The 25391-nt window shown below is 58.1% G+C and overlaps 1 protein-coding gene across 2 annotated transcripts in view; it reads left to right on the top strand.

The window, feature by feature from the left end:
- Positions 1 to 387: 387 nt before the first annotated feature.
- The window catches only part of SHANK3 (SH3 and multiple ankyrin repeat domains 3), a 48905-nt gene continuing 23901 nt past the window's right edge, over positions 388 to 25391 (top strand). Inside the window, exons 1-17 of one of the 2 annotated variants that reach the window (XM_065886644.1) lie at positions 388 to 666; positions 974 to 1177; positions 2002 to 2115; positions 4198 to 4306; positions 4382 to 4533; positions 4627 to 4794; positions 4897 to 5013; positions 5372 to 5449; positions 6399 to 6465; positions 10624 to 10897; positions 13830 to 14032; positions 15149 to 15262; positions 21088 to 21163; positions 21357 to 21439; positions 21896 to 22020; positions 22121 to 22253; positions 23190 to 23270. In XM_065886644.1, coding sequence (XP_065742716.1) covers positions 388 to 666; positions 974 to 1177; positions 2002 to 2115; positions 4198 to 4306; positions 4382 to 4533; positions 4627 to 4794; positions 4897 to 5013; positions 5372 to 5449; positions 6399 to 6465; positions 10624 to 10897; positions 13830 to 14032; positions 15149 to 15262; positions 21088 to 21163; positions 21357 to 21439; positions 21896 to 22020; positions 22121 to 22253; positions 23190 to 23270 — 2377 coding nt within the window. The remainder of the gene's footprint in view (positions 667 to 973; positions 1178 to 2001; positions 2116 to 4197; positions 4307 to 4381; positions 4534 to 4626; positions 4795 to 4896; positions 5014 to 5371; positions 5450 to 6398; positions 6466 to 10623; positions 10898 to 13829; positions 14033 to 15148; positions 15263 to 21087; positions 21164 to 21356; positions 21440 to 21895; positions 22021 to 22120; positions 22254 to 23189; positions 23271 to 25391) is intronic. The other variant, XM_065886645.1, reaches the window with a different exon arrangement.

The raw sequence follows: 25391 nt of genomic DNA, 5'->3' as shown, positions 1-25391 counted from the left end.
AAGGCGGCCCCCACGCCAGGTCCAAGACCCCCTCCTCTCCGCATCTTCCCCTGTGGGCCACAGATGCTCTTCCGCAGCCGAACGGCGGCGCGGCCCTCGCTGCTCAGCTACTCTCCCCACACTGAGGCCTAGGACTCCCCACACCCCCGGCGCAGCCCCTAGGCCCCCGCCTTGCTGAGCGGCCCTCGCCCTTCGCACCAACCCCACCCCTCACCCCTCACCCCGGGACCCCGCAAAGTACCCCTCGCCCTCGGCTGGCTCTGAGCCCTCCCGGCCCCCGCCTCCGGCGCAGCCCCCTTGCCACCCCCGCTTTCCTCGCCGCTCAGGCCCCCTCCCCCCGCCGCCCCCGCCCCCAGGGAAGGCAGGCGCCGAGCGGAGCCGGGGCCGATGCAGCTGAGCCGCGCCGCCGCCGCCGCCGCCGCCGCCGCCCCTGCGGAGCCCTCGGCGCCGCTGTCCCCCGTGCCGGCCCCGGCCCCCCCCGGCCCCCTCCCGCGCAGCGCGGCCGACGGGGCTCCGGTGGGGGGGCAGGGGGGGCCGGGGCGCCGCGAGGAGCCCCGGGGCGCCCAGCTCCCGGCCGCGAGCGGCCACGGCCGGGGCGCGGGGATGGACGGCCCCGGGGCCAGCGCCGTGATCGTGCGCGTCGGCATCCCGGACCTTCAGCAGACGGTGAGCCTCGCCGCCCGGATCCCGGCGGCACCCTCGCCCTCCTCTCCCAGCCCCCCACCCGCGCTCTCGGAGCCCTGTGCTGGAGACCCCAGGCCCGCCGCTACTCACCCCTCCCCCACCACCTCCGCCGGGACCCTCCCCACCTCCAGGGCGGGGGCGGGGCCCGGGGAAGCACCGCCCTCGGGGCGAGGCCTAGCCGGCGGGGCGCGGAGGCTCGGGGTCCGCGGCCTGGGCGCGCGGGGCCCGGGGACTCAGTACTCAGCGCCGCGCGGGGCCGATCGGCGCTCACGCTCCCGCTCCGCCGCAGAAGTGCCTGCGCCTGGACCCGGCCGCGCCGGTGTGGGCAGCCAAGCAGCGCGTGCTCTGCGCCCTCAACCACAGCCTCCAGGACGCGCTCAACTACGGGCTCTTTCAGCCGCCCTCCCGGGGCCGCGCGGGCAAGTTCCTGGACGAGGAGCGGCTCCTACAGGAATACCCGCCCAACCTGGACACGCCCCTGCCCTACCTGGAGGTGAGCGGCGGCCGGGGGCGCGGCAGGGGTCGGGCTGAGAGCTCCGAGCTCCGGGACGGGAGCGGCGGAGGGCGCGGCAGCGAGGGGCACGGACGCGGCGAGTTAGTGTGGAAGCGGCGGGCGGGGGGGGGGGTGTTGAGTTGTGTGTCTGGCGCGTGAGGTGTGAGCCGCGTGCCGTGCGTGTGGTCAGCGGCACGTGCGATGGGGTGTGAGCAGGCGTGAGTGCCCGGAGCGCTGTGTGGAGTAAGCCAGCCGTGGTCTGTGTGCATGTCGGTGTCAGCGTCTCCTCCTCCCCGCCCGTGAAGTTGTCCGAAGGGCGACCTAAGCTTCCTCGTTTGCTCACCCGTTCACGGTGTAAAGGCTGTTGAGCGCCCTGTGAGCAAGGGGACCCAGACCCACGGTTTGGAGGTGGGGGTGGCAAGTGCAGTGAGCACTGAAGCCAAGAATTACGGTGGCAGAGCTCAGAGCCGGCTTGGCCTCCGTGGTGGCCCCGGCAAGTAGGGACAGTTCTTCCCAGAGACGGGATGTCTCGGAAGGTCAGCCTGGAACCTGGTCTTGGAAGAGGACTGAGGTTTCCAGGGAATCCCGGGGATGGGAATGAGACAGAAAGGGCACTGCAGGCAGACAGCTGGGCGTACATCACGCCTGACCTCTGTGTTGGTGGTGTCCATGGTAGTGTGCATGGCTTCGTGTGGCTGGCCGGCAGGGGTTTTGTGACGGGGGCGGGGGGGGGGGTGGTGGTGGTGGTGGTGGCGAGCAGCGTGGGGCCCTAGCCGCACAGAAGTGGGCAGGACTCGGTTCTGTGCATACTTTCACTCACTCAGCCCAGGCGGATGCCTTTTTCTGCCTTGTCTTTACCTGAGCAGTTTCGATACAAGCGACGAGTTTATGCCCAGAACCTTATTGACGATAAGCAGTTTGCAAAGCTTCACACGAAGGTAAGGAGGCAGCCACAGGGAGTGGACTCCAAGGTCACCTTCTACACCCCCTCCGACCGCCGCCCCCCATGACCAGTGTTCACCCACCCCAGCCTTAACTGGGTTTTGTGGTGTCAAAAATGTTGTTTAAAAATTCCCTTCTTGAGGCCCTCCACCTGTTCCCAGAACCCCCCACCCGACCTTGGTTGGGGCTGACCAGTCAGTCCTGCCAGCGTTGGCTCAGTCTGCTTTCTCTTGTCCTTAGGGGCCCAGAGTGGGTGTTGGGGACGGCTAGAGGGCTGGGTGCAGACTCGGGGTACCACGGCTTTGGGGTGGTCGGTCTGGTGATGGGTTCTAGTCAGATCAGACTCTGGCTGACCCCTCTGGTGGGCCCCGGCTAAGGGGTGGAGTGCGATAGGGCACAGTGTCTTTGTGGGGGAGAAGTGAGCAGGCGCCAGATGTGGCTGTTGCGGGGAGCTGGGTGGGGGTGGGGAGAACAGGGAGCCCAGCACTTAGTAGTCATCCAGTGCTGGGCACTTTAGGCATCTCATTAATTTTCTTCTGTGAGGGACTGTTATTATCCCATTTCACAGATGAAGATACTGAGTCCCAGGGAAGTTAAGTGACTTACTTACAGCTCTGCATCCAGTGATGCTGGGGCTGAACCCAGATCTTTCTGACTCTGGGGCCCTGCCCCTAGGCATACCTGTGGAGTCTTTACTCCTCGATAATGTTGCTAGGAGGGTCTGACCCCAAGTGCTCTTTGGGGGGCACCTCCCTGTCTTCTCTGAATGTAGGAGGGGCAGGGTGGGTGCCACGGCCCTTCCCACAGTCAGAGTCGCTGAGCTCCCACCCCAGGCTCCCCTGGGCCAATGGACATTTGCTTGCTGGACACTTTATTGACAGTCTCTGGAGCCTAAGAGAGGGATCTGAACATTCACCCCTGTGGCCCAGTGACCGCGCTGTGATCCTGGGGCCTCCGTGCCAGACTTCTCTGCTACCCTGGGGCATGTGGTGGTCAGTAGCCATGACTCTGTGGCTGGGCAGAGACTCCCTCACTGGCCCCGGTGTGACCTATCACCCTGGGTTCCTCCTGTAGTTGCCCCTCCACCAAAACTGTCCCCAGTGACCCACAGGACACCAGTGACTCCTGACCTTCAGTGAGTCCCACTCGTTTTTAGGATGCGTTTCAATTCCTTACCACAGTCCCGTGTTTCTGCCTGCCTGGGCTCCAGCTGGCCCCCACCATCACACTGCCCCCCTCCCTCCCTGCCGGCTACAGCTGAGGTCTTCCCTCTCAGCCATGAGCATCATTCCTCCTTTCTCATTGCCTGACCCCCCTGGAGGATGCTACCTCCCGTGGAGCTGTGTCTTATTTCTGATGCACTTCGTTTCTAGAGGGCCCGGGGCCTCTGGCCAGGGCACCTTGCCTTGTGCACGTGGCACTGTAGCACCAGCAGGAGCTCAGTGAGGCTTTGCTGGGTAAATTAGCGCACGACTGGGGGTATGAATGAAAGGCAGTCAAGGTCACGTGACAGGAGGGGGACACCTGGTGATGGGGGAGGGCCCCGGAGTTGGCAGTCTGCCATGGGGTGAGCTTGTGAAGAAAATGGGCTGGATGAGGAACAGGCTACCTTGAGAGTGATGGGGATGTGGGCTGCCCTGGGCTGGCTCTTGCCCACGTGGCCTCGGGCTCTTCCAGGCTGGACAGGTTGGGGCACCAGGAGCCAGGGAGAGAAGCCAGGGCAGGGGCTGAGGTTGGGGTAGGGAACTCACTCAGGGGGCGTGAGCGAGGGCAGCCTGGCCTTGTCGAGGGGCTGGCTGGGCTCAGGCTGACAGCTGTGTTGGGCTTGGGATGCAGGGAAGGACTTGGAGCAGGGCGTGGGTCCAGCTGAGCTGGGATCGGGGCCACAGCGGGAGTGCAGGGCTTAGGGTGACACGAGAGGAGTGACAAGGTCACGATGTAGGCTGATAGGTCAGACTGAGGGCGGGGTGGGGTGGTAGATGCCCCACAGGTAATCTGAGGCTCCCTGGTGGAAGGTGGGTGATGGTCAGATGATGGTGGCCGTGGTGTGGGCTGATCAGGATGGCTGGGTATTCCAGGCGAACCTGAAGAAGTTTATGGAATATGTCCAGCTGCACAACACGGAAAAGGTGGCACGCCTGCTGGACAAGGGGCTGGACCCCAATTTCCACGATCCTGACTCAGGAGGTGAGAAGCAGAGCAGGAAGGGGCATGGCCTTGGAATGGCCAGGACTATGACCTTCATCTATCCCTTGAACCCAGAGTGTCCTCTGAGCCTTGCGGCCCAGCTAGACGATGCCACGGACCTGCTGAAGGTGCTGAGGAACGGCGGTGCTCACCTGGACTTCCGCACCCGCGACGGGCTCACCGCTGTGCACTGTGCCACGCGCCAGCGGAATGCGGCGGCCTTGACGGTCAGTGCGGGCACAGCCCTGGCCTGGAGGGGCGTGCGGCCCAGTAGCGGGAGGAGGCTGGCCTGGCATGAATACTGAGGTTCTCGCTCTCAGACCCTGCTGGACCTGGGCGCTTCCCCCGACTACAAGGACAGCCGCGGCCTGACGCCCTTGTACCACAGCGCCCTGGGTGGGGGAGACGCCCTCTGCTGTGAGCTGCTTCTGCACGACCACGCTCGGCTGGGGACCGCCGACGAGAATGGCTGGCAGGAGGTCCACCAGGTGGGCGGGGAGCACGACGGCGGGGGTGTCCCCGGCTCTGTCTCTGGGGTTTGGGGCTTGGGCTCTGTCCAGGGGCCCAGCAGCACCTCTTTCCTCCCCCAGGCCTGCCGCTTTGGGCACGTGCAGCACCTGGAGCACCTGCTGTTCTACGGAGCCAACATGGGGGCTCAGAACGCCTCGGGGAACACAGCCCTGCACATCTGTGCCCTCTACAACCAGGTGTGCCTGCGCCTGTGCACACGTGTGTGTACACACAGGTGATGCTGTACAGTGACTACCTGTGTGTGCACGTCTGACCCTGTGTGTCGCGCCACAAGTGCGTGTTCTGCGTCCTGCAGTGAGCTGTGGCCTTGTAGACCTACGTGTGTATAGCGTTTCCCTGCACACACGTGTCGTGTGTGTGTTCTGCACAACCAGGTGTGAATTGTGTGCACTTGGGCCCTCTGGGGCCTGACCTGCTTGTCCCTGTGCTACAAATGTGTGCGCTGAACATGTAGGCGTGGGTACGTGTGCCCTGCACTCTGGTGCGCGCATGTGCTGTCGCCCAGTTGCAACCCCTACTCCGACCCTCCCACAGGAGAGCTGTGCCCGCGTCCTGCTTTTCCGTGGAGCCAATAAGGATGTCCGCAATTATAACAGCCAGACAGCCTTCCAGGTACACCAGTGTCTGCAGGAGCATGAGGCTGCCCCAGGGTGTGTTTGTCTGTTTGTATGGGGCTTGGTCTCTCTAGACCTTGCTTTTTTTCCCTATAGAGTAATAAGGGAGCTCTGACTCCAGGATCGCCCCAGGGTGGGATGGAGGAAGGGGGTGAGCCGGTGCAGTGCCCAGCTCGTGGTGGGGGTGTTTGTTGAGGGTGGTTCCCTTGGTCCCCCTTCCAGGAAGAGGAGAAGAGGGCTAGAGGGCCCTGGGGCCAAGGGAGAACACGTGTGGGCCTGACCTACCAGAGACAGGTGGGGTGCAGAGGCCGAACCAGGGGCGAGAGGGGTGGTCCCAGATCCCGACTGAACTCAGGTCATGTTTCTGGGCCTTTTCTCTGGCCAGGCTTGGTTCTTAGCACCAGGATGACCCGACGGATGGGTCTCTGTGTGGCCTGGAGTTTGTGGGGGGAGTCGGGGACCACGTCATGGGGACTTTGGACACGGAGGGAGCTGGGACCCCACTCTCAGTGGGAGCAAGGGCCTTCATAGGAGACGTGGGAAGAGCAGGTGTGGCCACTGATTGTCTAGTCAAGGGGGCAGAGGCAGCAGTGGAGGGCTTTCTGGATGACGAGATGCAGGGGTGGGGGCACGGAGCAGAGAGGGTGACAGGAGTAAGGTAGTGGTGGGCCATGGCTGAGACAGAAAAGATGGTGTGTGGAGGGGCCCTTAAGAGAACAGGCAGAGTGGTCAGCACGTCCCAGCTTTAGCTCCAAGAGTCTCATGTCCCAGGAGGCCCCTCAGTCCCATGCAGACTGGGGTGGTGAGTTTAGGCAGGGGACAGGGTCTGAACCTGGGGCCCCCAGCCGAGGAAGACCCCACACAGGGGTCCGAGAAGGCGCCGCTGGGGCCCAGGGGAGGCGCGTTTGGGGTTGCTGAGCCTCCCTCCCGCCCCTCCCCTCCCGCAGGTGGCCATCATAGCAGGGAACTTTGAGCTTGCGGAGGTCATCAAGACTCACAAAGATTCGGATGTTGGTGAGTTCTGCCCACCCAGGTCCCTGCTGAATGTGCATTTGTGGGGGTCGTCGGGGCCCAGCAGTGCAAGGGTCAGTGGGGATGTTACAAGGAAGCCCCCATACCCTGAGCCTTTTCCTTCAGTTCTCCCAGCCACGGTCCAGGCTGAGAGTCAGGCAGGCCTCAGCTGCCCCTCTTCTTTGGACAGACATGCCAGGGCTCCTGGGGTCACCATTATCTTTCTGTCTACCTGATCCAGAGTGAGCTCACCCGGCTGGGGTTAGGCATTTGTCGCTGAGCTGAGAGGTCCATATCAGTTAGTCCCATTGTGGGCATCAGCTCTGCCGGCCGTGTACCCTTACCTGCTCAGGTGTCACACATACACTCAGAAGACGCAGCCAGGTGTTCGTGAGTATTTATGATAAACCCTGTTATTTTAGTTCACTGTTGTAACAACCCCCCAATGAGTGGTTGTTGTTAGTCCATTCTTACAGAGGAGGAAACTGAGGCACAGAAGGGTTAATGGCAAAGCCTGTCTTCAGTCCTGAGCGATCCAGGGATCCCTCCTTGTTACCCCACTCCCTCTGCGCACACTTCCTCCATGAGTCAGTTGTCACGTCCCACCCCAGCTTGGGGACCCGGGTGGGACCTGCACACAGAGGAGGAGCGGCAGGGAGACTTTGCCCAGTCATCCTTCCTTTTCCTCAGGCACGAAGCCCACCTGAAGGGATCTGGTAGGCTGAGCCCTGTCACCCTTCCCCGGACAGGTCACCTGGAAGCCTCTTGGCAGCCTCACCTTCCCCCTCTAGACTGACCAGCTGGAAGCAGGGATCCTACCTGGGAGCAGCCACCTCTGCTTCCTCACCTGTTGCCTTGGGCTACCTCTGGGTCCACAGGCTCTCCCACCCTCTCTTGTGTGTACACTTTCAAGTACACTTCTCTCAGACTTGCTATCCCAGAGTGCTTTTGAAGAGTGCCTTAGGGAGGTGCTTCTCACTTAGCAATGTACATTTGAGTCACCCAGGGATCTAGTTAAATGTAGATTCTGACTCAGAGGGTCTGGGTGGAGCCTGAGGTTCTGCATTTCTAAAAGCTGGAGGTGAGGACCAAGGCCCACACTTTGCATAACAGGAGTCTAGAATAGGGCTTGGCAAACAATGCTCCCAGGCCAAATCCAGCCCACCGTCAAAATCAGATTCATGTAACATAAAATTAACTATTTTAAATTGAATAATTCAGTGGTATTTAGTACATTCCCAACCGACTCTATTGAATTCCAAAACATGTTCATCCTCCCAAATGGAAGCAACATATATGTTAAGCAACGATTCCACATTCCCCTCTCCCTCAACCCCTGTCAACTATTAACATACTTTCTGTCTGTAGAGATTTACCTATTCTGGATGTTTCATTTAAGTGGAATGACCCTTAGTATTTGGCTTCCTTGTTTTCAAGCTTTATCCATATTGTAGGATGTATCACTACTTCATTCCTTTTTATGGCTGAATAATATTCCATTGTTTGTATATGTGACATTTTGTTTATCCATTCATCCTTTGATGGACACTTGGGCTGTTTCCACCCTTTGGCTATTGTGAATATTGCTGCTACGAAGATGTGTGAAATGTATTTGCTTGAAAACCTGTTTTCAATTATTTTGGGTGTACACGTAGGAGTGGAATTGCTGGGTCATATGATAATTCTATATTTAATTTTTTGAGGAACTACCAAATTGTTTTTCACCATTTTACATTCCCCCAGCAATGCATGAGGGTTCCAAATTCTTCAGATCCTCACCACCACTTGTTATTACCTTTAAAAGAATATTTTTTATTAAAAAATTTTTTTTATTATAGCCATTCTAGTCTAAGTGAAGTGGTATCTCATTGTGGTTTTGATTTGCATTTCCCTAATGGTTGTTGATGCATCTTTTCATGTGCTTGTTGGCTGTTTGTACATCTTTTTTGGAGAAATGTCAGGTTCTTTGCTCATTTTTATTTATTTTTAAAAATATTTATTTATTTATTTCGGCTTTGCCGGGTCTTAGTTGCAGCATGCGGGATCTTTTAGGTGCGGCATGAGGGCTTCTTAGTTGCGGCATGCATGTGGGACCTAGTTCCCCTACCAGGGATAGAACCTGGGCCCCCTGCATTGGGAGCACGGAGTCTTACCCACTGAACCACCAGGGAAGTCCCTTTGCTCATTTTAAAATTGCTCATAGAATAAGTTAGGAAGTGTTCCTACCTCTTCCATTTTTGGGGAAGAATTTGAGAAGGATTTTGCTAATTCTTCTTTAAATGTTTGGTGGAATTCATTAGCGATGCCATTTCATGCTGGATTTTTCTTTGTTGGGAGATTTGTGATTACTGATCCAATCTCCTTGCTTTTTATGGGTCTGTTTAGATTTTCTATTTCTTCTTGAGTCAGTTTTGGTAATTTATGTTTTTCTAGAATTTGTCCATCTAGTTTATCTACTTTGTTGACATACAATTATTCATTGTATTCTCTTATATTTCTTTTTACTTGTATAACGTTGGCAGTAATACCCCAATTTTCATTTCTGATTTCAGTTATTTGTGTCCCCCTTCTCTTTTTTTTCTTAGTCAGTCTAGCTAAAGTTTTGTCAATTTTGTTGATATTTTCAAAGAAACAACTTTTGGTGTCATTGATTCTCTCTGTATTTCTATTCTCTATTTTGTTTATCTCATGTAAGTTTTATTATTTCCTTCCTCTGCTAGCTTTGGGTTTGGTTTGCTTCTCTTTTTCTAGTTCCTTAAATAGGTTATTGATTTGAGACCTTTATCCCTTTTTAATGTAGGTGCTTACAGCTATAAATTTACCTTTTAGTACTGCTTTTACTGCATCCCGTAAGTTTTGGTATGTTGTATTTTTGTTTTTCTTTTCTCAAAGTGTTTTCAATTTTCCTTATGATTTCTGTTTTGACACATTGATTGTTTAAGAGTGTTGTTTAATTTTTCACATATTTGGGAATTTTCCAGGTTTTTTTTCCTGTTCTTAATTTCTAGCTTCATTCCATTGTCATTGCAGAAGATACTTTGTATGATTTCAGTCTTTTTAAATTTATTGACACTTTTTTGGTGACCTCATTAATGATCTATCTTGGAGAATGTTCCATGTGCACTTGAGAATAATGCGTATTCTGCTCTTGTTCTGTGGAGTGTCCTATATATATATCTGTTAGGTCTAATTGGGTCAAGTCTTCTATGTCCTTATTGATCTTGCCTTTAGATGTTCTATTCATTATTGAAGGTGGGGTGTTAAAGTCTTAAATATTATTGTAGAACTGTCTATTTCTCCAAAGATATCAGTGTTTGTTTCATATATTTTGATGCTTTGTTGTATACGTATTAATAATTGTTAATCTATTTGATGAATTGACACTTTTATCAATATATAATGTCCTCTGTCTCTTGTAACACTTTTTATCTTTTAAGTCTATTTTGTCCGATATTAATGTAGCTACTTAGCTCTCTTTTGGTTACTATTTACATGAAATATCTTCCATTATCCTTTTATTTTAAGCCTACTTGTGTCTCTGGATCTAAAGTGATTCTTTTGTAAATAGTACATAGTTGGATCATGTTTTTAAACTCACCATCTGCTATTTAAATAAAGTTTTATTAGAACTCAGCCACACCCATCTGCTTATACATCATTTGAGGCTGTTTTCATGCCGCAGTGGCCGTGCTGAGTCCTTGCAACAGAGACTGTATGGCTTGCAAAGCCTGAAATGGTTACTATCTGATTCATTACAGATGTTTGCCAACCCCTGGTCTAGAACATCTTTTACAGTTTCTCTGGTTATGGTCAACTGCAAACAGTCCTATACAGTGGTAGTCTGGTGAGATTTGTCACATGTGGCCGGTTTTGTCTCTCTGGAAGCCTGTGAAATAGGCAGTTCCAAGACCTCATTTGGCTGACAGGAAGGGCAGGCTTTTACCCCTGAAGGTAGAGGTAGAGGCAGTTTGGTATGTGTCCCTCCTGGCATCATAGTTTCAGTCATGGGGTGACCAGCTGTCCTGGTTTGCCTGGGACTGAGGCAGTTCCTGGGACATAGGATTCTACTTTTAAAATCTGGAAATACCAGGCAAACCAGGACAAGTTGGTCACCCTTTCTGGCTGCCCAGAGTCTCACCTGTCCCCCCTACCCCCTCCCAGTACCATTCAGGGAAACCCCCAGCTATGCGAAGCGGCGGCGCCTGGCTGGCCCTAGCGGCCTTGCCTCTCCTCGGCCCCTGCAGCGCTCGGCCAGTGACATCAACCTGAAGGGTGAGGTGCAGCCAGCAGCTTCTCCTGGACCTTCACTGCGAAGCCTCCCCCACCAGCTGCTGCTCCAGCGGCTGCAGGAAGAGAAAGACCGGGACCGGGATGGTGACCAGCAGAGTGACGGCAGTGGCCCCGCAGCAGGCAGGGGCAGCCAGAGTAAGATCAGGTATGTGGGGGCCGGGACCTGAGCCTGGAGGAGCCAGCATTAGCGGGGCAGGGAGGGGCCTGTTGGTGCCTGGCACCTCTGCAGTGATGAGCTGAGGCTTTGGGTCGGCAGGGGGGGGTCTCTTTGGATGGGAAAGGGAAGAAGGTGAGGTCCCCCATGCTGATCTCTGGCTGGAGCTGGACTTGTCCCAAAGGCAGTGGGCAGCTGAGGGAGAATGTTGTGGGGAGAGGGTCTGGTCAGACCTGTGGTTTAGAAAGGTTCCTGCAGTGCCAGGGAGGAGGATGAGGGCTGGGATGAGGCAGGGCTGGGTGACGTGTGGCAAGAGGTCAGGGACTGGAGCTTCCTCTCCATGAGGGCTCAAAATCTATGGGTGGACGCTAGCCCTGTTCCCAAGGGGGGAGTCTTCATCCCAAGACTCCCTCTTGGTGTTTCCCCAACCCCTCTGGCCCTGTATAACCACAGGACCCCATGGCTCTTCTCTTTATCCCTCACCATGAGTGCTGGGACCCTGAGAACCAAGGACGTCTGAAGGACTTGGCATTCCTAGAACTTAGAGCAAAAAGCCTGGGCGGGAGCCCCACCAGACTCTGTGGGCTGGAGCCCCACTGAGCTGAGCAGTGGGGAGTGGAAGGTAGAAACTGGCTCTGCAGACAGATGGATGGGCTCCAGTGCAGTCCTTGCATCTGCCTCCCGTGTGGCCTTGTGCGGATTAGCCAACCACTCTGTGCCTACCTTTCTCATCAGTAAGGTAGGCTAATCCTACCCGAAAGATTTCCTTTGGGAAGCCTTCTGGAGCCCGGGCAGTGGAGGCTCCCTACTGGGACCCCGTGGCCCACAGCAGCGGCCTGCTGCTGCTGATTAAGGCCTCTCTCCTCCCTGCACCTGGAGGGCAGGAGCTGTCTTTCTCATTTCCCACAGTTGCTCCAGAGCCAGTCACATAGAAGGTGCTCGGCTGACATGTTGACTGAAAGAGTTACATAAATAGCACTTTGTTTTCACAGTGACAGCTGGGCTGAGCGGCGTAGTGTTGACCGTGTGTGAGGCTGTGCTGTATTTTACAGATGAGGGTCCTAACTCTCAGGTGGGGTAAATGACTTGCCCAAAGCCACAGAGCTGGGAAGCAGCTTAACTTGCCCCCGGCTAGACCTGATTCCCAAACTTCCTAAGCCTGAGCGTTCCGCAGAGGGCTTGGGGTGCAGCAGGAGCTTATAAAAGCCATTTCTTCCTCTGCTGTCGTCCCTGCTCGTATAGCCTCGACCTGTGATGTCCCTACCCAGACTGCAAGGCTACCTGTCCTGCCCCAAATCACCTCAGTTCTCCCCCAAAACTTTTGCATGGCCCAGTGGCTAAAAGAACAAACTTTGGGGTGTTTCAGTTTTGCAGATGGGCTGCCCCTGAGCTGGAGCTGTGTGGAAGCCCTGCTTTCGTGCAGTTTTCGTATATTCGGTCATTCTTTTAGCAAACACAAGCTGAGACCTGCTCTGTGGGGAGAACAGAATTATTATAGCTTTCTTTCCAGCAAACATTTAGTAGGTGCCTAGGGTGCCAGATGTGGTGGGGGGCTAAGGGCGAAGCAGCAGCTGGGGCGGAGCGATCCAGGTAATTTTTATTGGGGGTAAGGGAGTCAGTCCCCCAGTGAGTGGCCAGGAGGGGGCTGAGGAAGTTTGGTGCACCCTGGAGGGAGAGGGCCTCAGGGGGAGAGATCACGTTTGGTGGAAGGAGAGAAGGTTAGACGGCTGAGTTTGAGCTGCTGTTTTGGGGTGGTGGGTAGAGGTGGCCGACGTGGCAGTTTCCCCCGGCTCCCCCTGTTGGCAAAGCCTGGCATGAAGTGTAGTCGCAGAGTCCCCACCACCATCGCAGAGCCGGACAGAGGAAGGTGCATTGGGAGCTGAGAGACAGTAACTTAACAGTTGGCCGGAGGAGGAGCATCAGGATAGCTGAGGTGTTGGGGACGGCCTTATGAGCGGCCGCGGGAGGGAGAAGAAGGTACCCAGCCTTGTTACTGAAGTGCAGCTAATTCTCGTCCCAGAGAGCCTGGCTATCGGTGGAGAACGTGGACCTGGTCGGCCTAGGTGCCAGGGAGCCAGTGCAGGCCGTTGAGCAGGGGCAGAGGCGTAGGGCCGAGGCCTCAGGCTCGGTGCCCAGATCGGGGGAGTGGTCCGGGCAAGGCGGTCAGCCTGGAGAGGGCATGAACATCCGAGGCAGATGTCCAGGAGGAGAAGACCCAGGTCGGGAGGGGGATTCTGGCGCCCAGCACACGCAGCGGTCAGGGTGTGAGGAGGCCAAGGCCCGAGCTGGAGGGTGCGGGCGCGGACCCGCTGGGGGAGCCCCTCCTGGCGGCGAGGCGGACCTTCACGGAGGCGCTTCCCTCCTGTCCGAAGCCTCCAGTCCCCTCCCCAGCTCCCACCCAGCCGGTCCCGCCTCCCCCGTCCCCGCGCTCCTCCGTCGGACTGACCCCTCCCCCACCTTCCCCTCTGGGCACCCTAGTCCCCTTCCTCGGCCCCTCGGCCTCTCCCGCGTCGGGGCCGCGGCGACCGGGCCGCAGGGGGGAGAGGAGGGAGCCCGGCCCGCCGCCCGCAGAGGGAGGAGCCGGGCCGCGGAGGAGGCGGGGCGCGCGGAGCGGCCGTGGCATGGAGCGAGCCCGGCGCGCCCGGGAGCGCAGCCCCGCGGCCCCGGAGCCCTGAGCGGGCGCGGCTCGTGCGCTGGCGGGAGCGGGCCGGGCGCGGCGGCGCGGCCCATGGAGCGGCCCCGGGCCGGGCCCCCGGCGGGCGGGCGGGCGGCCGCGGCGGGCGGCGGGCGGCGGGCGCTGCGGCGGCGGCTGCGGTGAGGCCGGCGGCGGGGCCGGGCCGCGCGCCATGGAGGCCCCGGGCGCCGGCTTCGCGTGCCCGCTGCCCCCCGGCATCGCGTCCGTCACCTACGTGTTCGTCTACAGCCCGAGCGGTCCCGGCGGCCCCGGCGGCCCCGGTCCCGTGCCCGGCCCTGGCCCGGCGCCCCCCGCGGCCCCCGCGCCGCCGCCCCGGGGCCCGAAGCGGAAACTTTACAGCGCTGTCCCCGGCCGCAAGTTCATCGCCGTGAAGGCGCACAGCCCGCAGGGCGAGGGCGAGATCCCGCTGCACCGCGGCGAGGCCGTGAAGGGTGAGGGGGCGCGGGGGGCGCGGTCGCGGTGGGGGGGGGCGCGGCGCGGGGCCTCCTGGGGTTCGCGGACGCCACTCTGGGGTGCCCGGCCCGGCTTCCCGGCGACCGTGGAGGGACTGATGCCATTTTGGGGCGTCTGTTATTAGGGGTGTCCCTGGGAACTCTGAGTCGCCGTGGTCATTATGGGTTGCATCTGCCACTGGGGATTCCTTGTGTCACTGTGAAGGGCTCTGTCAGGGAGGGGTGTCAGTCTTTACGGGGTTCCTGTCGTGGGTCCCTCTCCATCCTCTGTCATTTTGGGTTTTCCGTGTCACAACAGAAGCTCCTCTCGTCATGGGGGTGTTTCTGTGTCATGCTCGGGGCTGGTGGTGGTGGGGTTCTCTGTGTTCGTAGGACCTTATCCTATTATAGAGCTTCCTTGAATTATGGGGTTCCTGTGTCACTTCTGGGACTTTCTTCACTGGAAACGCTTGTGATATGTGGGAATTCTCTGCCATTCTGGGGGTATATGTGACAGTTAATGTGGGTGTCTGTGATGAGGGGGTCCTGTGCCACGACAAGCTCCTTGCATTACGAGTGTCTCTGTCATCACTGGGGTCCTCACCTCATGAGCGCTCTCTGCCCGTGGAGCCTAAGAAAGACACAGTTGCGAGGGTCAGCTCTCCATGGCCCATCATGTGGCCTAATCCAATGACCCTGAGCTCTTGGCCGTGACCCCTGGGGTGGGCGACAGAGCAAGGTTGCTTGGGGGTTGGTTGAAGAGGTGGGAGGAGAGGGGTCAGCTGGGAGGGCAGGAGTAGGATTGTGGCCCCTACCTCTGCCTCCTGTCCCCCCCTCGAGTGTGTCCATCTGTGCGTCTCTCTGTCCCCCACATGCCCATCCTGTGCTGTGCCCATCTGTTCTTTTCTGTCTTCTGTGTGGATCCCAAAATTTTCCCAGGGAAAAAGACAGGAGGATGAAGGAAGGGACGGGAAGGGAAGGAGAGACGTGAAGGGTGGGTGGGCAGAGCCTGAGCCCGAGGAGGTGGAGGTGGGGCTGGTGGTGCTGGTGGGAGAGGTGTGGCCCTCCGGCCGCCCTCCTCCGCCCTGACAGCCCGTCTGGCTTCTGTCCCTCCAGTGCTCAGCATTGGGGAGGGCGGTTTTTGGGAGGGGACCGTGAAAGGCCGCACAGGCTGGTTCCCGGCTGACTGCGTGGAGGAGGTGCAGATGAGACAGTATGACACGCGGCACGGTGAGTGACCCCTACGTCCCCTGGGTGGCCCCTGAGGGTGCCGCCCCTTCCAGCTGCCCGTTGGTCTTGCTTGGAGGCGGATCCTCATTGTGTACACAGAGAAAAGACTAGAACAAACTCAAACACACGTTCGAAGTAGGTGCAAACTCGTGTACATGACAGACACGGCACGCGTTCACCCCATACTTACTTACCAACACACACGTGTGCATCTGGATCCTGGACAGCTGTGGAGACACGTGTGACGTGCGCGCCCATGGGACGCACACGTATGAACGTGCACCGGTCTGTGATCCCACGTGTGGCTCTCAGTGACCACAACCCTTCCCAGACATGGTTCTCACAGAAATGCTGGGTGCTTGGAGTGTGTGATTGCTGTGTGGCTGGCAGACAAGTAAAGAGGTCAGTATGAGAAAAGAGGCATCTTTCCAAAGTGGACAGATTGTCCAAGTGGGCAGTGCAGGGAGGCCTGGGCCAGCCAAAAGGAAATGAGGCCAGTTGGGCCCAGAGGGGCTGTCATGGGTGCCCTGGGGCCAGGATGGTCTGAGGGCAGCAGGTGGGGGATGGCTGCATCCTTAGCCTGCAGGGAGGACGTGAGGGCAAAGGCCGTGGCTCCTGGGGCTGGTGAGCAGCCTCGGTCCAACCCTGCTCACCACCTGAACCTCCAGGAAGGACCCCTCTGGGAGTTGGGATCTGAGGTGGTCCTGCCAGTGGAAAGGAGCGGCTGGTCCTTTCAAGACCCCAGCCAGGGCTGACTGCGCACCCAGGAGGCCCCTCGACCCGCAGGTATTATTTCTGGCCCCGAGAGCTGGTGGGACAAGGGAGCCCCCTCCTGAATGGTGGCTAAGTGGTGGTCACTAGTGGTGTGTCGGGACCCAGGGTGCATACCTCTGTCTTTCTGCACATGAAGGGCTCAGACCCAGGGTTGCTGTGCTCCCTTATCCTGGGTTGCGGGTTTCCCCAGGGGAGCCCACCCCTGTGTGGCCTGGACCCCTGCCCTGGGTGGAGTGTGGCAGAGCCCAGGGAAGCAGGAGTGTGGCCGCTGATCCACTCCTGATCAGGAGCCTTTACTTTTTTTTTTTTAAGTTTTACTTATTTATTTATTTTTATTGGAGTATAATTGCTTCACAATGGAGCCTTTACTCTCATACCTGGCTGTTCACACCGCCTCACCCTGACGGCTCTCCTTGCGGCTGGGAGCCTGGGAGGGACACGACATCCTGTATTCTGCCCATTGTGGGCAGGTGGGGTGGTATGTTGAGGTGGGGAGTGGTTTCGGAAGTTTGGGCTCTGGTGCCAACTGGACAGGAGAGGTGAGGGGAAGGAGGGGCCTCGAGACCTGCGTAGGGAGTGGGTCCTGTGGGCCCCTATAGGGTGGGCAATGAAGGTTCTGGTCTGAGAACTCTGCGGGTCCAGGGGCAGTTGGAGCTGAGTCTGAAGCTGGGGAGGAAGGAAGGGAGGTCTGGACTGGAGTTGGAATTTGAGAACAGCCCGTGTTTGTTAGGTGTTTGACGTGCGCTGGACCCTGTGTCGGGAGCTGGGGTCACAGGGGCTGGCTCTCTGCCTAGCGAGGGGCAGGCGGGCACACTGCATGGCTGTGACAGGCGTGAGCACAGGGGCCTCCCTGGGTCGGTCTGAAGGAGTCCGGGGGCCTTTAAAGCAGAGGTGTTGTTTGAGCTAAGCCTTGAAGGATCGCTAGGACCATCTAGGTGGTCAGCATGATGGGGGTGGGGGCAGAGCCTGTTGGCCAGGGCACGGCATGGCCTTCTAGATCTACACGTGCTGGCACCCAGTGTGCTCCAAGCAGTGTCAGGATGCCTGGCTGGGTGTTAAGCTCTCTTACCTCTGAGAGTTCACTGACTTGTCCCAGCATGCCTGGGAGGTGGGGACAGTTGTTGTTAGTTCATCTCTAGGAGGGTTCTCTTCCGCAGCCCAAGGAGCAGAGTCTTGTTTGCAGTGTAGGCAGTGGGCTGCAGGGTCTGTGCTGTAGCTGCCACGCTTCATGGGCTCTGGCTGAGCGAACCTGTGCGTTGAGGGGCGGGTGGCAGGGCTGGAGTGGGGAGTGTGAGGGCTGGTCCCGCGTCCTGGGACTAGGGGCTAAAGTTTGTGGCGGTGTCGCAGGAGGCGTCTGGGGGGCGCTGTCCTGATCGTGCTGGTCATTTAGGATTAGGGTGATGGCCCAGGCAGGGCAAAGCAGGGAGACGGAGACGGGATGGGCAGGGCTGGACTGGAGTCATAGAGAAGGGAGACGACACAGAGCAACCTGTTGAAGGAGCTATAGGCCTCCGGGCAGTGGTGGGGCTCCTAGACAGGGGTGGCTCTGGGGTTTGTCATCTGAAAGTGTCAGAAGGTACCTGGGTAGATGGGAGTGTTTCATGGATGGGCAGGGAGACAGGCCTGCGGGGGCTGCCTGCTGGGAGGGGGTGGGAATAACCTCTGTCCTTACCTGCAGGCCCGGCCGCCAGCTGCTCTGGGCAGAGTCTCTGATTTGGGACCCAGGGGCTGAGTTCTGCCAGAGGCGAGAGGGCAGCCCAGGAACAGGAACCTGCTTCCAACAGGCCCAGATCCAAAGAAAGATCTGTTTCTGAGACTGGAGCAGGGACAGAGAAGGGACTTAGAGGCCAAGGAGGGGATACTGCCAACACGTGTGGGCCAGGCCGATGCCCAGGGTCAGCAGAGAGCAAGGCTCCCACGGCACCCATCTGGGTGAAAGGAGCAGTTGCAAGCAGGGAGAGTTGAGCTGTGAGGGGAGGGAGTGGGGAGGCGGCCCTGGGCATCCTGGAGGCTGGCATAGAACACCAAAGCTATGGCTCTGGCTGGCATCCTCCCTCCTCCCCCTTTCTTTCCAGTACTGGGGGTGGGGGGGGCATGCTGTGTGTTTTCATTTGCGTTATGTAATAATTTGTGTTTGGTCGATAAATATAAAAATAGGAGTCCAGTGATCTGCAGAGGGTCTTTTTTGGGGGAGGGGTCCTTCTGCAGGCAGGCACCGTGAACATTTCCGAAGTTGGGTCAGCGTGGAGAAGGGTGTGGTGGAGGTGAGGAGAGGCCTGGCCTGCTCTGGCTTTGGGGACGGCAGGGTGGTGGGTGCAGGTGTGCTGCAGAGGGAGGAGAGGGTGTGAGCACTGGGGACGGTGCCAGTGAGATCAGACTATAGGCCATCAGAACCTAGGGGGCCTCCAAGGTGAATTTTCCTGCTTTATAAGGAGAGGGCCAGAAGGGACTGTCGAACATACTGAGAATCACACAAGTTAGTGGCAGGGTTCTGAAATCCAGATCAATACTTTTCCTGATACCTGTGTCTTCTGATGTTAACAGGAGCTCTTCTTTCCATCCAGCCACTGCTCCATCTACTCTTTTTAAAAAATTTTTTAATTTTTGGCTGTGTTGCGTCTTCGTTGCTGCACGCAGGCTTCCTCTAGTCGCGGTGAGCAGGGGCTACTCTTTGTTGAGGTGCACGGGCTTCTCGTTGCGGTGGCTTCTCTTGTTGCGGAGCGTGGGCTCTAGGCACGTGGGCTTCAGTAGTTGCAGCATGTGAGCTCAGTAGTTGCGGCGCATGGGCTCTAGGGCCCGCAGGCTTCAGTAGTGTGGCTCACGGGCTCAGTAGTTGTGGCTCATGGGCCCTAGAGCACAGGCTCAGTAGTTGTGGCGCACGGGCTTAGTTGCTCTGCGGCATGTGGGATCTTCCCGGGCCAGGGATCAAACCTGTGTCCCCTGCGTTGGCAGGTGGATTCTTAAACCACTGCGCCACCAGGGAAGTCCCTCCGTCTACTATTTTTTTAAAAACTAATTAATTAATTTAGTTTTGGCTGTGCTGGGTCTTTGTTGCAGTGTGCGGGCTTCTCATTGTGGTGGCTTCTCTTGTTGTGGAGCACGGGCTCTAGGCTTCAGTAGTTGTGGCTTGCGGGCTCTAGGGCTCAGGCTCAGTAGTTGTGGCTCATGGGCTTAGTTGCTTCGCGGCATGTGGGATCTTCCCAGACCAGGGATCGAACCCGTGTCCCCTGCATTGGCACGCGGATTCTTAGCCACTGTTCCACCAGGGAAGTCCCCTCTGTCTACTCTTACATCCATCTATGCTTTCACTCACCCACCCATCCTGTCATCCATCTACTCATCCATCAACCCACCTAGCAGACCCAGTCCACCCTTCCCCTCCTTCCATCCATCCCCCCACCCCCCTACCCTGCTCTCTTTCCCTCCATCCACTTATATATACATTTACCTGTTGATCCATCTTTCTGTCTACCTCTTGTTCCATCCATCCTTCCATCCACCCCCCCCCCCCCACCCAGCCAGTTGTCCACCTGTCTGTCCTTCCAGTTGGCATTTGGAACGCCTGTTGTGTGCCAGGTGCTGTGCTTGGTGCTAGGATCACAGAAACAACTGCGACATGGTCCTTACCCTCAGGAGCTTACAGTTAGTGGAGGAGACAGTCGTCAGAATCATAGGTCCCCTCTCGGGCCTCCTTTCCTGCTCTCTCTCTTGCTCCCTCCGCCCCAGCTGCCCAGGCTGTTCACTGTCCCAGAAAGCCTTTACCCACACGGAGGGCTGCTCCCTTACGTCCTCGTGCCTTTGTTCACCTCTCCCTTCCTGGGGAGGCCTTCATGTGACCACCTAGAATTGCAGCGCACCAAACGGCTTCCTTTTTTCTTACCGCTTACCAGCATTCTACACGTTCTGTGCGTACCTGTTTCTCGTCTCCTCTCTCTCTTCATCTGTACAGTTTAGCCTGTAAACTCTGCAGGGTAGGGGGGCTTCGTTCTGTTCTCTGCTCCATTCTTGGAGCCTGGTACGTAGTAAGAGCTCAGTACGTACTTGTTGAATGAATAAGTTGCTCTTGAGGAATGCTAAGCTGGTAGAGAAGGGGGGAGGAGCTGAGGGGTGAAATTACAGGTGGTGGTGGAGCTGGAGACAGAGGTGCTGGGGGCTGGGGGCCAGGAGTGGGTGCGAGGGTACCAGAAAATCCAGTGTACGTGTGCAGGCAGCTGGAGAGGTAAGCCTGGAGCAGGGAGGGTCGTGACTGGAGGTGCGGACTGGAACCTGCAGGCTTGCAGGACATCAGCGAGGCCGAGGGTGGGGCAGCTCTGCAGTGGCTGTGAGGGACTCTGAGATCAAGAGTACAGATGGGGATAAAGCTCTGTGGGATGCAGTGACAGCAGGATAGGGGGACCTAGCCCCCCATACATGGACCCCCTCCCTGCCCACGCAGAGGTGGGGTCTGGAGCAAAGGACCCCATGGGGATGAGCGTCTCTGTGGTGAGGGGTACGTTGAAGACACAGGGCCGCCTCAGTGCCAGTTCACAGGGGTATGTAGCGTGACACCTGCGCGTGACTGTGGGTCACGCACACGTATGAGCACAGCACCTGCGCGTGACTGCAGGTCCCAGAGACACGCCTGTATGAACGCAGCACTTACACGTGACTCCAGGCCACACGTGTGCGTGCGCACACCTTCTCTGCCCTTAGTTTGGGGGCTTGCTGACTCTCTCTGTGCTTGCCCTGGCCCTGGCCCTGTCCGGTCTGCTGTGTGCAGCCACTCAGGAGAAAGATGAGCCACAGCTCCTGCCCCCGTCTGGACCCTGACCCCTAGAGGCAAGAGTTCCTGCATGGTCCCCTCAGCCTTCTCACCTAGGACCGCTGGGCCCAGGACCCCAGGGTTTGGACCCCCCACTTCCATGCGGGCACTACCAGGCCAGGGGCGTGTGCGTGAGCGTGCGTGCGTGTGCGTGTGCGCACGCGTGCGGCTGGTGACCGGCGTCGTTCAGGGGGCGGTTCACGCCACTTGGAGGATGAGACCCTCCGTCAGCTCCTGAACCTCCCCTCAGAAACCCGGGAGGACCGGACGAAGCGACTTTTCCGCCACTACACGGTGGGCTCCTATGACAGCCTCTCTGCGCACAGGTACAGGTGGGGCAGGTGGGCAGGCGGGCGAGGGTGGGCACGCGTGCGATGGAGCGTCAGATGTGGAGGGAGGCCTCCCGGGTGAGTCCAAGGACAGCTCCCAGGGTGGGCTGTGCCCGTGCCCGTGGGGTCCTGTCTGGGGCACGTGCTTTCCCGGCAGGGTTCTCCTCACCTTTCTGTTTTCCTCTGTCAGCGATTATGTCATCGACGACAAGGTGGCTGTCCTGCAGAAACGGGACCACGAAGGCTTTGGTTTTGTGCTCCGGGGGGCCAAAGGTAACGGAGCGGGGTACCCGGCTGTCAAGGGCTGTGCACCACTCGGGGTGTCTTCTGTGTCCTGCCTCTGCTCCTTTCCTCTGCTCTCCTCCTGCCGCGCCCCTGCCCCCCTTTCTTCTCCCCCACCCGCTTCCTCTCCCTGCTGTGACTCTGTATTCTTGGTTTGGGATGTTGGTAGGAGGCAGCGGGTCCTTTCCCTCATTGGTTCCCAGGATCTCTGCTGTGCGTGTCTAATGGAGCGGGGGCCTTTCTGGTGGGGTGAGTGGCGGGGGCGGGGGGGGGGGTCTCTCAGAGGGGTGTGTCCTGGATTCCCGGGCTGGCTCTTCTTGCGCTGGGCAGCCCCCGCCTGCCGCCCCCCGGCCCAGGTCGTTCGTGGGAGGTTGCTGTGTGGCAGCCACCTCCACCTGGACCCTGCTGGCAGGACGCCGTCCTTATTGCCCTCTTCCCGTCCCACAGCAGAGACCCCCATCGAGGAGTTCACGCCCACGCCGGCCTTCCCAGCGCTTCAGTATCTCGAGTCGGTGGACGTGGAGGGCGTGGCCTGGAGGGCCGGGCTGCGCACGGGGGACTTCCTAATCGAGGTGAGGCTCGTCCTTCCCTGTGGGGCCCTGTGGGGTGCTGGCCTCTGTCCGAGCCCGAGGAGGACTCACCTGGATGGCCCCCGGGCCCTGACTGTCCCAGGTGAACGGAGTGAACGTGGTGAAGGTCGGGCACAAGCAGGTGGTGGCTCTGATCCGCCAGGGCGGGAACCGCCTCGTTATGAAGGTGGTGTCAGTGACAAGGAAGCCCGAAGAAGATGGGGCTCGGCGCAGAGGTGAGGGCTCGGGCTTCGGACCTCTGTGCCCAGTCTCCCTGCTCTGTGCCCTGACCTTAGACCTTTGACCCCAGGCCCATGCTCCTCTCATCACCCCCGGCCCCAGACTGCTGACTGCTGACGTCAGAGGCCTGAACCTAGGCGAACGCCCACGTGCGCCGCCTGGGTGCCAATCCCCGATGTTAGACAGCCAACCCTCTCCCGGCCTCTGACCCCAGGTTGCCCTCCTAAGATCCCTGCCCCCTCCTTCCCGGCGCCCCCCAGCCCCTGGCATGGAAGAGCCCTCCTTCCCGACGCTGCCAGCAGCTGCCTGGAGGCCGGGGTTGCCATAGCAACTGTGAGGTTGACGCTGCGCTGCCGCTTATTGTCGGAGGGAAGGGGGAGGCGGCACCTGAGGGAAGAGGAAAAGCGTCTTCTCCCCGCGCCAACGTCGCGGCACAGCCTGGGCCCAGGAGGCTTTGCTGACCGGGTCTAGCCCAGCCCAGGCCCTGGCTTGGCTGACCACACCCTGGTCCCCCGAGGGGCAGCGGCCTCCAGGCCTGGCGGGGTGGGGGGGGGGGCGGGCGCTGGAGCAGCAGGAGCCCGGCCTGCCGGGAGACCCCTCCCAGCCCCCACCCCATGACTCTGCCCTCGAAGCCTTCCACGTGGGCCCTCGGGCTGAGGCTGGCCAGCCCTGTGATCCCCCTGGGGCCCTCGACCACCGCCTGAGGCCCTGGCTGCCCTGGCCCAGCCCGGCCTTCAGCGCCCCCTGAGCTCCCAGCGCCATGAAGAAGTTTGCATCCAGCCGCAGCCTGAACAAGATCCTGGCGCAGTGTGACTCGTCCTCCCGGGAGTACGAGGAGATCCAAGCGGTGGAGCGCAGGTGGCACCTGCACCTGGCCACGCCGCGCTGCCTGCTGCTGGACAGGAGGTCCAAGGCCTCCCTCTTCTTTGCAGCCCCGCCGCCCCCTAAGAGGGCCCCCAGTACCACGCTGACCCTGCGCTCCAAGTCCATGACGGCGGAGCTTGAGGAGCTTGGTGAGTGGCAGGGCAGGCGGTGGGCAGATAGCCCAGGGTGGGGGGCCAGGTCAGGGGAGCTGGGCCAAAGCCAGGCAGAGACAGCGGGGAGGGAGGACCGAGAGGTGGATGTATGGACAGGTTAGAGGTAAATGGGTGGGTGCTGAAGTGGTGGGGGAATTGGGTGTCTGTGGGCTGAAAAGGGAGCTGACGTGTGGATGGATCGAGGGCTGAGGGGCAGGGTGACAGGGCTGGGGATAGGCAGTGGGACCACCACGTCTGGCGGTGGGGAATCGGGCCCTGGCTCACCAGTGTGTTTGCATGCGTGTGCGCACGCAGCCCCTGGTCCTCCACACCTCCAGGATGACTTTACGTCTTCATTTCATCCAAGTGAGAAAAGGGGACCTGACCTTTGCTCCCGGCTCTGCCAGGCACTAGCTGTGTGGTCTTTGCATTTCCTTTACCCTCTCAGCACCCGTTCACACGTCAGTTACGCAGGGCTCAGTAGAGTGAGCTGCCGACCTCACGGGGCCGTTGTGAACGTTGCTGGTACGGTGATGGGACAGGTCCTCGTAAGTTGCAGGAGGCAAACAAGAGTGTGTTGGGGCTTTGATGGGTATGTGGGGGCACGATTCCAGGGTGACCACCAGCAGCCTCATCGTGGGTGTGTCTCGATATATGTGACCGTTAATAGCCTCATCATTGGCATGTTCAGATATACATGACCGTGTCCTGACATACGTGACAGTTAATAATGGTTACGCCCTGACTTACACGACCGTGAACATCTTTATCATGGCATGTCCCAATGCACATGACTGTTAACGTGCTCGATCCTTCTATAACCTGAACCTAATTCGAGTCCCAGACTTTGCTCTCGTTCCAGCCATAGAAGGACCCCTGACTCTGGTCGTGTGCTGAGCTCTAACCCAGTCGTGGGCACAGGAAGGGCCTTGATCCTGGTTCTAGACTGCGCCCCAACCCTGGCTTCAGGCTTGGTTCTTCCCCAGACATAGAAGGAACCCTTACCTGTCCCCTAAAATTATTTCTGACCTCCCTCATGGACTGATCCCTGACCCTAGACCTCTGCTGAGCCCTTCCCTTCCAAGCAGGTACTCTTTTTTTTTTTTTTTTGCGGTACGCGGGCCTCTCACTGCTGTGGCCTCTCCCGTTGCGGAGCACAGGCTCCAGACGCGCAGGCTCAGCGGCCATGGCTCATGAGCCCAGCCGCTCCGCGGCATGTGGGATCCTCCCGGACTGGGGCACGAACCCGCGTCCCCTGCATCGGCAGGCGGACTCTCAACCACTGCGCCACCAGGGAAGCCCTGAGCAGGTACTCTTGACTGCAGTTTAGTTTGGTGTGGAGGACAGCCACCAAGATAGATTAGGCTGATGTGGTCAGGACCTCCTTCCCCATAAATATTCTGAATAAAGTAAAACTCTAAAAATACATAGCCATCTCAAAACAAAAGAAGAGGAATTTCCCAGTTCTCGAAAATGAAGAGAGAAATCAGAGCCAAGGGAGTGAGAGGAAGCAGATGCTCCCATAGTCCATGAGGGCTTGGGACCAATACAGATCCTACGGGCAGGGCACTGGGGCTCTGATACCCCCACAAAGCCAAGAGATGGGGGAAAGTAGAGCCAAGCCCAGGACTTGGAATTAGCATCAGAAGAACTGGGAACCGTAGAATGCTATGAAAGAGACAAAACAAGGTGTTTAAATACAAAGTTTGAGAGAAATAACAGAACTCATAATGAAAGAACAACACAGTGGGGGGGGGGGGGAATAAGGATAAGCAGATTTAAAAAGGATTCCTAAAGAAATGTTATTGAAACAAAAATAGAGCCCCTGAGATTTTAAAAATCTGTGCCTGGGAAACAATATGGTAGACCCACCTGAAGGAAGAAACTATGAATTAAAAGATAAATCTGAGGAAACTACCCAAAATTCAGCACAGAAAGATAAGGAGATGCAAAATATCAAAGAGTAGACAAAAAATATGGAGGACAACTGAGAAAAATCCCAGCCTAAATAGAGTCCCAGAGGGAAAGAGTTAAAAGACTGGGGAAGAGGCAATATTTGAAGAGTAAATGGCTAAGACTTTTCTAAAATTGAACGAGGACATGAGACTCCAGTTTGCA

Source organism: Phocoena phocoena, chromosome 11 (assembly GCF_963924675.1).
Source record: "Phocoena phocoena chromosome 11, mPhoPho1.1, whole genome shotgun sequence".
NCBI lineage: Eukaryota > Metazoa > Chordata > Mammalia > Artiodactyla > Phocoenidae > Phocoena > Phocoena phocoena.
This window is presented reverse-complemented; position numbering and strand designations above follow the sequence as displayed.